A 12184-nucleotide genomic window follows, 5' to 3' on the forward strand; every position below is an offset into this window, starting at 1 on the left:
TCGCAAGAAGCAAGATTTTGATCTGCACTGCAAAAGTCAGCAGTCTAAATATGAGAGAATGATGACTTTCAGAGTTTTTAAAGCTAACTGTAGATAATAAAAATGTTTTGAAATCTGATATTCCAGATTAACTCGGGAACTTTCAGCTGATGTTATCTTTGCAATCAAAATACAGCAAAAATAGCTTTGCCATTCATTTGTCGTCTGATTAGAATCTGTGTGTTCACAAGAAAATCTATAACGTTTGGTTTGCTTTTTAAAAACACTTTCTTTAATTGGTAACAGAGACCTACACATTTTGCAATCTAATTGAAATTACTGGTACAGAAATACATACAATTTACCTCTTATTTCATTAGCGCAATTATGCGTGGAGATCATTAACAAAGACAAATGTGTGTTTGAGTTGGTGGATATGCCTTCAGTGTGTGCTGGCCTGATCCCTTTTCAATTTGACATGCATAATATAATGCAGAATACACACAAATGAGAAGATAAAATGTTTCCAATGGCCTGAGCTTCAATAGAAGAGAAAAAAACAATTACCTAGTTTGCCAGAGCAAACAAGTGTGTTAGACATTGCTTATTCCCAGTTACTGAAGCATGGCCTCTTGCATTAACTTGAAGCAGAGGGTTTTATACAAGTGCACTGCAAATAGTATGAGTGCATTGTAAATCTGTGCTGTGAAGTTTTAATGCAAAAAAGAAATATATTATTGAGCTGTTTTCTCAAAATAATTTGCTTGTGAAATTAAAAAAAAAAATGGTCCTCTGTAGTGTCTTGGATCATTCAGATTTGGAGCAAAGTCTTGATGTCTTCTTCTTTACATTTTGCAATGTACTATCTACATGTTCCTCAATCTACTAAATGAAATATTACTCCTTTTAGGCCTATAGATTTACTTTTAAATGTACAGTAGATTGTTAAAGAGCCTGGAAGTTCTCCAGACCCAAAGGGTTTTAAAGTATGTTATTTTTGCATCCTGTTTGGAATGATTTAGTGCGTTTTTTGCAGGTGGTTTAAGTTTAATTTTGTACCATTTTGGTGAATTCTACATGTTTTCCCTCAAACCCGACAGGTCTTAAATTTGTGTGTGACTACGAATATATGTTGTGAAATACTAGTGCTACACGCTGTTCTTGTTACTCAGTGAATGCTCAATAGTAAGACAATAAACCATCGAAAATGACACTACATTATTAACCTTTAGCTGCAACAAAAACAAATATATAACAGAGTATTTGCTATCAGGCCCATCATTTGTTTTAAACCCACGCTGTTATTTTTTCATGTGACCCATTAATCATTTTAAACAAGAGAGTAAAAATAGCTGTGCTTTGCATCAGGTCTATGGAAATGCAGGATCTAGCCAGTCCACACAGTCGAGTAAGTGGAAGCAGTGAATCTCCTAATGGTCCAAAACTTGACAACTCGCATATCAATAACAATTCCATGACACCAAATGGCACAGAAGGTAGGTTTCTGAGATTTCTGTTTCTTCTGTTCTTTATGAATTGAGATATGTGCGTGACAGTGTACAATACAATACAATGCTACTGGTTCTTACTTTTATTCTTTAAATACTGCCTATGTTTTGTGATATGTATTACTGAATCACAGATGTACTTGATTTTCAGTATCTTAATATTTTCAAATTGCTCTCCTTATCTAAGCCCTTTATGTTAAGAGAATGTATTGTCCTTGCAAATTATTCGTGATCATAAATGAATTGCAAAAAAGACAACTCGAGCAGCAAGCCCGCCGGTTCAAAGGCAGTTTCATTTTGTTGTTTTTGCAGCTTTGTTGCTGTTTTTATTGTCCATTGAGTTTCACAAGCATTGGAAACAAACACCAGTTAAAAGCTTGCACTAGCTTTATAAAAGCTAACCGACTATTATTTTGAATACAGAGAATCACATCAGCTGAAGCAGACTGTTGTTTGCATAAATCTAGTAATGCAGTTCCTGATTTGCAGAGGTGATGAAGAGTTCATGAACGCTGGGGCCCTTCCGCTTTTAGGTCTGAACAAGGGGGAAGACAAAATAGAAAATTTATACCAAAAAATTCCCTCCAGGAAAAGGAGAAGAAAGTGAATGTGGCTCTTGTGAATGATTTGGATGAATAATAGCTAATGTGTGTCAGAAATGTAAATGAAATGGGTGGGGCGGTGAGGTGACAGTCATCCCTGCTGCCTTACAGCTTTTGGATTTTAAACCAGAGCACCTGTGTGGAGTTTGCATGGCCTCCCTGCGCCTATAGCATTTTTCTCCTATTTGGAATCAGCAAAGACATGGTGACTAGATTAGTGGCTCTGAATTGTCCTGGTGTATGACCCTACTATGGATTGGTATCCCATCTAGGGTGTAGTTCTGCCTTGCTCTCTGTACCTCTAGGATAGGCTACACAACCCTGACCCTCACTAGAGGTAAGCAGCTTTCCAAAAGTGGATAGATAAGTTGTTGTTTTTTTAGAAACTGCAATGAATGTAGGTATGTTTATCTGAAAAGCAGTGGTGTAGATTGTCATGTGTCCTTTGCAATCTTCTTTTCCCATAGGTGATAACATCACAATGCTTACCACTGCTGACTGGTTGTTAAGTTCTAGTACACAGACCACAGCAGGTTTGTGCAGTTCTGTGCAGAAATGAAAGGGCAATGCCTGGCTGTATTGAATCAATGATTGTTATTTTTTATTACAATTTTGCAATAGCCACAGTCACATTTAGCACCATTTCTAAATCTGCTGATCCTGTAGGCTTACAGTTGCATTCATATGACACTTATTTAGCTTTTGCTATCACAGATTTTTATGTTGATGCGAGAAAAGGCTCCGAAAAAATGTAAACATTACATTTCTAAATTTATATATAAGTTATATTTTAAATGAAATCTTAAAACATGTGCTACTGTTTCTACCTCAATATTGTAGTCTGATACATTTTTTGCAATTACAAATAATATGATCAATTCATTTCAGCACTCTGTGTCTCTGAAAGCACGAGTATTGACTTGTACCACGTATTGCACCTTTCATTTTCAGGAGTTCAGTTTGGAACTGACTGCTGTGTGATGTTAAATATATTTAAAGCATGGTTTGAAATGTGCTGGCAGAATGATGTTCATTTGCTCAAGAATGAATGAAGTCGGAGTAAAACAGTGCACTTTTAGGTTACATTTGAAGCACTGTTTTCTCTTGTAGACACAGTTGGATGATGTGGTATTGAAATCGATATTTTATATGCAGATATTTCATGCATGCAGTGTAACGCAACATTCCTGAATATTCAGAGAGGCATGTTGATGTATATTTCAACATACTCACATCAACATGTGTTCCTCTGCGGAATGAGCATAGTAGAAACATGTTAAACATGACAGTGAATAACTCTTTTACCATGAGGGATTTAAATGGGCATGACTCCATACCCACATTTTGAATCTGCTTTCAGATTAGTCTTTCAAAAAATTCCCCTCCTGAGGTGAAATGGATTTATTTCAAAGATTTCCTGGTTATCTCAGACAGCTGCAAACTTGTCTGAGTACTTTCATTATTTTAGATTAAACAACAAGGGCACAGTACAAAAAAAAATGTAGTGTATCTCACTTTACAGACAGCAGTCAGGTACTGTACATTGTTACGATGTGGGTAAGCTAAAGAAATACACACAATGCACAAAATAACAAATGACCTCTGACCATTGATACTGTACTTTTATTTTCATTTATTTTTTTGTGAAACCCACAGCAATGCATCAAATTAATAATGTCAGTGTTAGAGAATCAAAGGAAAGGTTGTTTGCAGGATGCCTGTAGTGGAGAATGATGAGGAATAAAGGAGATCCTTTCAGAGTTTTAATAGCATTTAACGAATTATGCTTCAGTGTGGCACCTGACATATTTCAGTATTTGCAGGTGAAGCCCTTTAGGAATGTGTTACTGATACTCCTTAGAGACATTTGTTTTATGAGTGTATGTGAATCACATTTGATAGGGTGATTTCACTGTAGAAAAATTGACACGTGGTCTTAAATTGCAAGAAAAAAGGCATGCTGACTGAGCACAGCCCCATCTCACACCACAATGGTAAACTGTTCTTAATTATACTGTACATACACTTTAGAGATAGACAGATCTATTGCCATTGTCATTTTATTCAGACTTTCCAAGTTATGAATTCTTAATGCTTCTGAATGAATGTCATCAACAGATTGCGCAAACCAATTAAATGTGCAGTGCACACAACATATAAATGGAAAAATATGCTAGGACCCCTCTGCTGTGAAAGTATTTGTGTTTGTTTTAATTGCATATGTTTGTTAGTGCACCTAAAAGAGAGGAGATTGGAACTGCTTGGCAAATAATTAAGTGCTTTAGACCTTCATAGACTGTGTGGCAGTGGATCCTATGCTGGAATAATATTTCTTTTTCTCTTTGCAGTTAAAACAGAGCCAATGAGTAGCAGCGAAATCATCACTTCTGCAGCAGACGGGTCTCTAGACGGTTTCTCAGGAACAGGTAAGGGAGGGTTTGGGCCTGCTATGGTCATGGAGAGCAACAGAGACTCACGCATCCCAAAACCACATTGTATAAAGGTCCCAGGAAGTTTGCTTCACTAGATTGTAATAGCAAAGGGAAAAAGTATCAACTAAGCAACCAAATAATAATGTTACAACCCTTGGAATTAATAAAGGCCTGTTCAATTTGTACATAGTGACTGCCTCTTGCATTGTATCAGCAAATGATGGACCTGGCTTTTGTTCAACTGAACATCATCTTATGGCAAGTTTATTTTTTTATCACTTAGAAACTCGGGAAGGTATTGGCCAGTACTGTTGAGAAATACTGTGGAACTTGCAAGGCAGAATATTCAGAAGCTTCTCTTTGAGATACAAGCCTGTCTTTAAATCTCTAAAGTCTCTATGAGTGCCATCAGTACGCTGACAAGGGATCCAGGATTTGGAAAACCACAAATGACCCAAGAATGATTCCCCATTTGCTAAAGACAAAAACATTTTTCGATGCGAGTGAAGATTTTTAGTTTGTTGGAATTTTTGCTTGCTTAATGTGGCTTAATGTAATATTAGTGTTGTACAATAGGTTGTACAGTATGTTCTAAGAATTGGTGGGTTTATTGGAATCCTATTAGGAACTTCACAAAGGGGTGTCTTTGACATATTCCAAGTGTTAAACCCTGATAAATACTTTTTCCCCCAACTGAAACAATTATCACAGTTCTTTGTGACTCATGGTTTATGAGACCAGTAGTAAAAAGAACATTAGAAGAAATAACAGACTGCTTCTGCAAAATGTTTGATTGAGAAAGGGTGATGGTCTTCCATATGTCATATATTGTTTCATACAAATGCCGATTTAAAAATGGTAAGAAATAAACGAACTTTTGCAGAAAGCTGAAAAACAAAACACATTCACATGACCATTCAAATATTTCTCTCGGCATCTCTGACTAGTGCGACGTAAAACTGCAAAAGGCCATGCTTGACATATTTTAAAAAACTGTTTCAGAAATTAAACCATCCATGCCGGTTTTTCTGTTGCATTTCACTTATTTTATTACCACAAATGATTAACTGTGGCCTTCACTGGGATACTAATCCATGCTACTGTACGACACTGAGCTTAAGCAAAGTTAAAGAGCTATCCCATCAAATGCTTGCTGATGGTCAATTAATAATACACATATTAAATGTACTTCGGGGTAAGCAGTGTACAATATTCACCCAGGGGAATAAAACCTTTTTCTTTTTAGACTGCATGAATTGTTAATAGACTAGTAATGATTTTATCACATATCTACAAAAGAAAATTTTAACCCAATACATATTGCTAGTTGTTAGAGTTTCTAATACTGTGTTTTTAAATTACAGCTTATTTTCTTTATTATTTCCATTTAAACAATGTAGGATATCTCTCAGGGTAACTACGACACTAATAAGTTAATGATGTTGTCATGTCTTTTTTATTTTCTACAAAAAGTCTTTGATGTGTTTCTTCTTTACATTTGGATTACAATAAATACATTGCCTGTTGCCTTTCTGGGTAGCAGAAATAATATGTGATCTGTTTCAATAGAATTTTCAATGTGTGGCATTACTAAAACTGTTTAAAGTTTTTTCTGATGGCTTTACTTTCCTGTCACAATATCCTTTTGTTTTTTCTTTTTAAAGTGTTCTTCTAGAAATTAAAACGGCTGTGGGTTTAGAGCAAAACGACCTCAAATATATTTTTTAGTTATTTAGTTGTCAATGCAATTATGTTTTCAGTTACAGTACATGTAATGAAATCAACACAGTTGTGCAATCAGAGCGGATTAAGGCACATAAAACTTCTTTTCACAAGAAATTAATCTCAGTGTTGCTCCCAAACACCTAATGTTGTGATACTTCATGAAAAAAGAGTGAATTTATTGGATAACTTTTTTTTGTTCATTTATTAAATAAAGGACCAGAACATACCAAAAAGGACTGCATAACCTCTAAATAACTTAAGGAGAAAAAATGAAAAATACATTATTAATATTTTAAAAAGAAAAGGGGGAATATTTTATGATGATTTCCAAAGATATAAAAAATGTCATAGTATTTATTTTAATTTACAGTAATAACTAATTCCAGTGACTGTAAATATAATATTAAACATACTGTTAAGGTTCATTTTAGTTGTAAAAACTGAAGAATTTTCAGTAACCTTTTCATAACATTAATTTTCTTCAAAGTAGGCTTTTGAAATATTACATGATCTTTTTATATTTTATTTCTTCTTTTTATTCAAGTTGCAAAAAGCAAGAATTTCTTCTCAGTTCTTTGATAAAAGAGCATTTTGCGGTCTGATCATATCTGCCTTTTCTGTTTTAAATTAAAGTGGATATTGCAGCATGTTATTACAGAAAGGAGTCAAAGACACTTTGTGTTTCATGCTGTAGAATTTGTTATCTGAAGGGGTTATCTTTAATTACTGTTGTCACTTTTTTAGCAGTGCTGCTTTAGATGTCCACAGCGAACGTAGTATCTCATTCTACTGTATAATGAAGCAGAGTCTTTCTCACTGCATTTACTTATTGTGTTTCCATGAAGGGTTTCTATGGCAGTTATAAGTATTCCAGAAGAGTATGTTTGTTAGTTACAAAGTCAGCAGAAACATGAAAGCATTACCTGATTATTTTATTTCATTACCACACTTCATTTTTAACCCAAACGAAGGTTACAGAAATAAATAGAGTAGCGCAACATAATTACTGTTTCCTTGGAATCCAGAAGTTCTGTTGGCAAAAAATAATATTTACCTTATTTTTTAACGTTTAAATATGTGCTTGCTTTTTTTTAACTCTCTTCAGCTATTGGAACCAGTGGCTTCAGCCCAAGACAAACTCACCAGTTCTCCCCACAGATCTATCCTTCCAAGTAAGGCTTCTTTTATTTTTCTTTGAAAAAATAAGCATCATCCAACTTAATTTAGGGCCCTAATTAGATCCTTCTGTTATATCTGGATTTTCAACTGGCTTTGTTTGTATGGATGTCTGCGACTCACATATTCCAAAATCTGTTGTAATTATTATCTTGCAAAAAATTTCCTCTGCGATTTATTATTCTTTCGCAGTATGTACTAGAGCCGGGATTGCTATCTTTTTTAATTCAACTGAGCGTTTATAATCAAGTAGCAGAAGTACAGTAAATTTGTCAGTTAGCAAACGTACTGTAGCAGCATGGTTTTGCTCTAATTCATGGCCTTTGTTTTTCTCTGTCGTTTCTGAAAAATAGCAGACCGTATCCACATATTCTTCCTACCCCTTCATCACAAACTATGGCTGCATATGGGCAGACGCAGTACACCACAGGAATGCAACCAACAACGGCTTATACTACCTATCCTCAGCCAGGGCAGCCTTATGGAATTCCAGCTTATGGTAATTATAAAGCAAAAGGAAGATAATCGTCATGTTTAAGATTCACACTAATAATGCTGGTAACCATATATCAGATATTGGCATATATGCATTTTACATGAGAAGATAATGGCTTCTGACTTTTGGCAAAGGTTCTTGAGCTCCTATAGTTACAGTAGGTGTCGAAGGCTTGTTGTTTAAAGAATAAAATGCTGAATTTAAAAAAAATGCCATTTGACTGCCGTACACAGAGTGATCTGGGTGTTCTTTGCTGAAAATGAGACCACCTTCCCAATAAATTATTACAGATGGGGAAAAAGGAAAAGAAAAGGGTCTAATTTTTATCAGTGATCTGTTTGCTGAAACTGTGAGCTGTGCCAAACAAAACAGACCAGACCTGAAATTCTCAAATTGTTAAAGTAGGTTCAGTCCTGTCTTGGAAAAGAGACGTCAGTGGAATTGCCTCATAAGCTGTGTACATGTGTACAATATGTGGAAACTCCAGACACCCTGATAGATGATTGAAAATGTTAATCTGGATATCATAGGTGATATCATAGGTCTGTAGAAGATGACTCGCCTCTTTTGGATTCGGTGTATTTTGAAATGTTCTCATCAACATGTAATTCTACTGTGGAGATACATAAATGTATAATAATCCACATTATAAAATCCATTTGATACAGCTTTTAAAATTCCTTGAATTGCTGAAATAAAATCACTTCGTATCGACTAATCCACATCTTTTTTCTACGCAATACAATTATTATTTATAATATACAGTATCTAATTTTGGTACAATGGCGTAGCCTTAACCAAGATTATGTTCCTGAATAGAATGTGAAGCCAAGCTTAGTCACAGCAAATGAGAACCACATTATTCAAATCCCTATTGTTTCAAGTAACATGAAGCATTTTAATCATGTACAATTAAAACCTGCACAGTTTGTTCCAGAATTATGCAGCAGTAATGTTCCAGCCACACCTAGTTCACAAAGATTGAAAAAATTGATATAATATCCTCCCCAAAAAATCATTCCTTCGATTTCAATTTTCACATCTCGCTGTGCTACAGTATGTCACTGTGCATCTTTCACGTTCTGGAGCTCATGAAAAAAGCTTTCTGTTTCTAAGAATGTCCATAGCTCACACATTTATAAATCCAAAATATTTTTGTAAATGTGAAGATTTTTACAAGTGATATGGGGTCTGGTACAAAAGAGGACTTTTTGGACATATAAGTGATATTTTTCTGGTGTTTCTGAGCCATTTATTTGTGGTCAAACAGATTCCTGTACATTCAAGCGCAGTTCTATATAAATCCATTAACCTCCTTAGCGGTAACTCTGAGTCCATCTTGAGGTGGTAATCCTGTCCAAAAAGAGGTAATCTGAGCAGTTTGGGCTGCACGTATTCAGAGCCTCTGTCAGCGGTAAACCTGTTTTTTTTTTCAATTCACATTAGAATAACGTAAAAAATGTACTTCTGCCTAACAGCAAAGCGTCATTCACACCAAACCGCTAAGGAGATTAATGGAAAAGTTGCGACTGCGTGTCGAGTGTCAAGCTAAACTTTCTTCTTGTCAGCAGTTTTCCAGAGGCTGGACCTTTGATTTTTAGAAGCCGCAAATTTTATTATAGACGTTTGGGCTATACATGTGACGTGTGATATGTAAATGTGACAATTTGTTTTGTTCTTCTAAAGAAAGGCTGTAAATATCAAGAAATACAGATCTGGTGTCACTAACTGATTTAGGTACATTGTGGGCAGGCATCAAGACAGAAGGCGGACTGACTCAAACACAGTCTCCTGGACAGACAGGATTTTTGAGCTATGGTTCCAGCTTCACAACGCCTCAGACAGGACAGGCTCCCTACAGCTACCAGATGCAAGGTCAGAATTAATCCTCTCTGCAGCACATGGGAAAACAGAAATACGTTCATGTTACGTTTTGCTCCCAAAGCCACTGTCGGCGACAGCCAAGACCCACCTACCCAACAGTTAGGAATGAGCAAATGCTAATAAATCTGTAGGTATGTGCAGAGATTGGTATTTGTTTTCATTCATCCAGTGATAATGAAATACGACCAGTTTGTTTCATTATATTCTATAGAACACAATATCATTTACTGCATCAAAAAGCAGGCGTTATTATAAATACTGTATCTGTTTTATAAGCATAACTGTATGTTATTTCATTCTTGAACAGGAATGATCCGTCATGGCAGTTTATTTTGTGTGTGTAAAGCATCTCATACTTTTTAGAGCTGTTTTTTTTTCAGTTTTGTGGTTATTAATGTACCTCTGGTGTGAGTGTTAATGTACTGGTGCTGCTCATGCAGTTCTCAATGTTTATCCGGTTTGCTGACAATAATGGGTGACGCCCCAAAAGCTTGTTAAATATCTTTCTGAACATCTAGTGGAGCTGCTCTCAGTATTTAATGTGTAGTGAAAAGCAGATGTTCATTAAACTTCATTATCATTGTTCTGTGCTTCATACAAGCTGCTTCAATAGATTTTAATTGCCTCCAGTGTAATACAAATGAGAAACTGGAAATCCCCAGGCTAAAATGGTTTAAGTAATGGTGACACTGTTATGTGTGCATGTGTCTCCAGTGTGCTGCTTTTTGGTGGTATCATTACTCTCAAAGACAGTCGCTGCTTTTAATGCTGTAGTCTGAATTCCTCACATCACAATTAACATGTTAAAACAGATGACCATCAGCGAATTAACCAGACCAGATAATGCATCCATTATGTAGCTTTTCCAGTGTATTGATTTGGCCTCTTCTAAGAGCACCAGAAAGATATGGCACAAGGCAGAGTCACAGAACCACAGCAGGTCTTGCACCACCTGATACTTTCCCAGTTTGAAGCACAGCAATTATTGCCAATCTGTTCCCAGCTGCCAAAAGGAAATACAATTAGATTAATGTTTTTACACTTTACTTACATGCTTGATGATATGGGGCTTTGGTGGGGTGCTATACTAATGTTATAGAAATGTACTTTAGAGCTCGACAGAGCTGTTTTGTTAAGAGTAGCTTGAGTAATGTTTTTCACATGTTAATGCTGTGCAAAAGAATTCAAGAGCTGGGAATTTACAGACTTTTCACCAAGCTTCCATGTACATTGTACTTACCAAGGTATTAATGTCCTGTTTTTTACAAATGCAATGTCAAGATTTTTTTAGTAAGGATAAATAAAATCAGATACTTTAAAGTGTTCATTAACTAAATGAGTATAAGCCACAGTTTGTAGCTTTTAAGAAACAATACAGAAAACAACATGTACTGAACATTGATTTTGAGAGATATTTACTAAAAATAAATTATTTGTTTCATATTAATCAAAACTATTATCATATATTTTCATGACATACACATTTAATTTTTATTTATATAAAAGAAGAATTACCAATTTTGTTTTAAGTTATCTGTGCTTTTCTTCACTGTAGATATTTTAAGTTGAAAGCATTTGAAAAAAGTAGTAGTTTAGCTCTTCCAATGAAAATAATTGGGTTTGCTCATGCTTTGCAATGACAGCAAATAAGAGGCCAAGATCTGAGTTTTAAAAAGCCCATCTGGACTTCATAGGATACTCCCATAAGAGTTATACTAACTTCTGTCACAAATATTGTGCACTGATGATAGACATAGCCCATGGCAAGGAGACTGATCAAGCAAAGCAAATGGGGTCCCAATTGGAAAGCCATAAGGCAGGCTAGTGTCTTGCCTTCAGTGTACAAACTGAACTAAAAAAAATAAAGACTGCCCCTGGGAACTGCAAACTGCCCACAGCAGGGGTTCATTCTTCAAATGCTGGCAGAGGTTTCTGCCTTTTATGTGGGTCCTTGTTCACTGCTGAGTGGACCTTTGCCCTCCAAGTTATAGCTTTTATCACTTTTTGAACTGCATATTAGGCTAATTTGTTGTACAAAGAGTGTTTATACTTGTACTAAACCTATTGAAGCTTTAGTGCTCTGGAGTAAGAATTCGCAGTTTGGGGAGCAGAACCTTACAAAAACATTTTTTTTTTGCACAGCACAACTGCGTAAAATAGAATTCCTTACATAAATGAAAAAATGTAAGCAGATTTTTTGTTCTTATTTATTGAAACTCTTTAGTTACAGCCACCATACACTGGCTAGCCCACACAGCAGCATATTTTAAAACCTGTTTCGAATTTGTTACGGTCTGGGAGACCTCCCTCACTTGAGAGATAACCAAAGGATGGAAAGCCTTTTGCTCTTTTTGGTTCTCTGAACTGAGGTGGAATTGCACT

General features: G+C 35.6%; 1 protein-coding gene across 19 annotated transcripts in view; it reads left to right on the forward strand.

Annotated features, from left to right (window-relative positions):
- Window positions 1-12184, forward strand: part of eya1 (EYA transcriptional coactivator and phosphatase 1) — a 115705-nt gene that overhangs the window by 68730 nt on the left and 34791 nt on the right. For 6 of the 19 annotated variants that reach the window (XM_088642238.1, XM_088642241.1, XM_088642242.1 and 3 more), the window contains 6 exons: window positions 1348-1475; window positions 2557-2622; window positions 4438-4515; window positions 7352-7418; window positions 7776-7921; window positions 9656-9793. In XM_088642238.1, the coding sequence (XP_088498364.1) occupies window positions 1352-1475; window positions 2557-2622; window positions 4438-4515; window positions 7352-7418; window positions 7776-7921; window positions 9656-9793 (619 nt within the window). In that variant the 5' untranslated portion in view covers window positions 1348-1351. The remainder of the gene's footprint in view (window positions 1-1347; window positions 1476-2556; window positions 2623-4437; window positions 4516-7351; window positions 7419-7775; window positions 7922-9655; window positions 9794-12184) is intronic. The other 13 variants (XM_088642253.1, XM_088642255.1, XM_088642254.1 and 10 more) reach the window with 8 other exon arrangements.

This window comes from Lepisosteus platostomus, chromosome 8, assembly GCF_059453375.1.
Source record: "Lepisosteus platostomus isolate fLepPlt1 chromosome 8, fLepPlt1.hap1, whole genome shotgun sequence".
Classification (NCBI taxonomy): domain Eukaryota; kingdom Metazoa; phylum Chordata; class Actinopteri; order Semionotiformes; family Lepisosteidae; genus Lepisosteus; species Lepisosteus platostomus.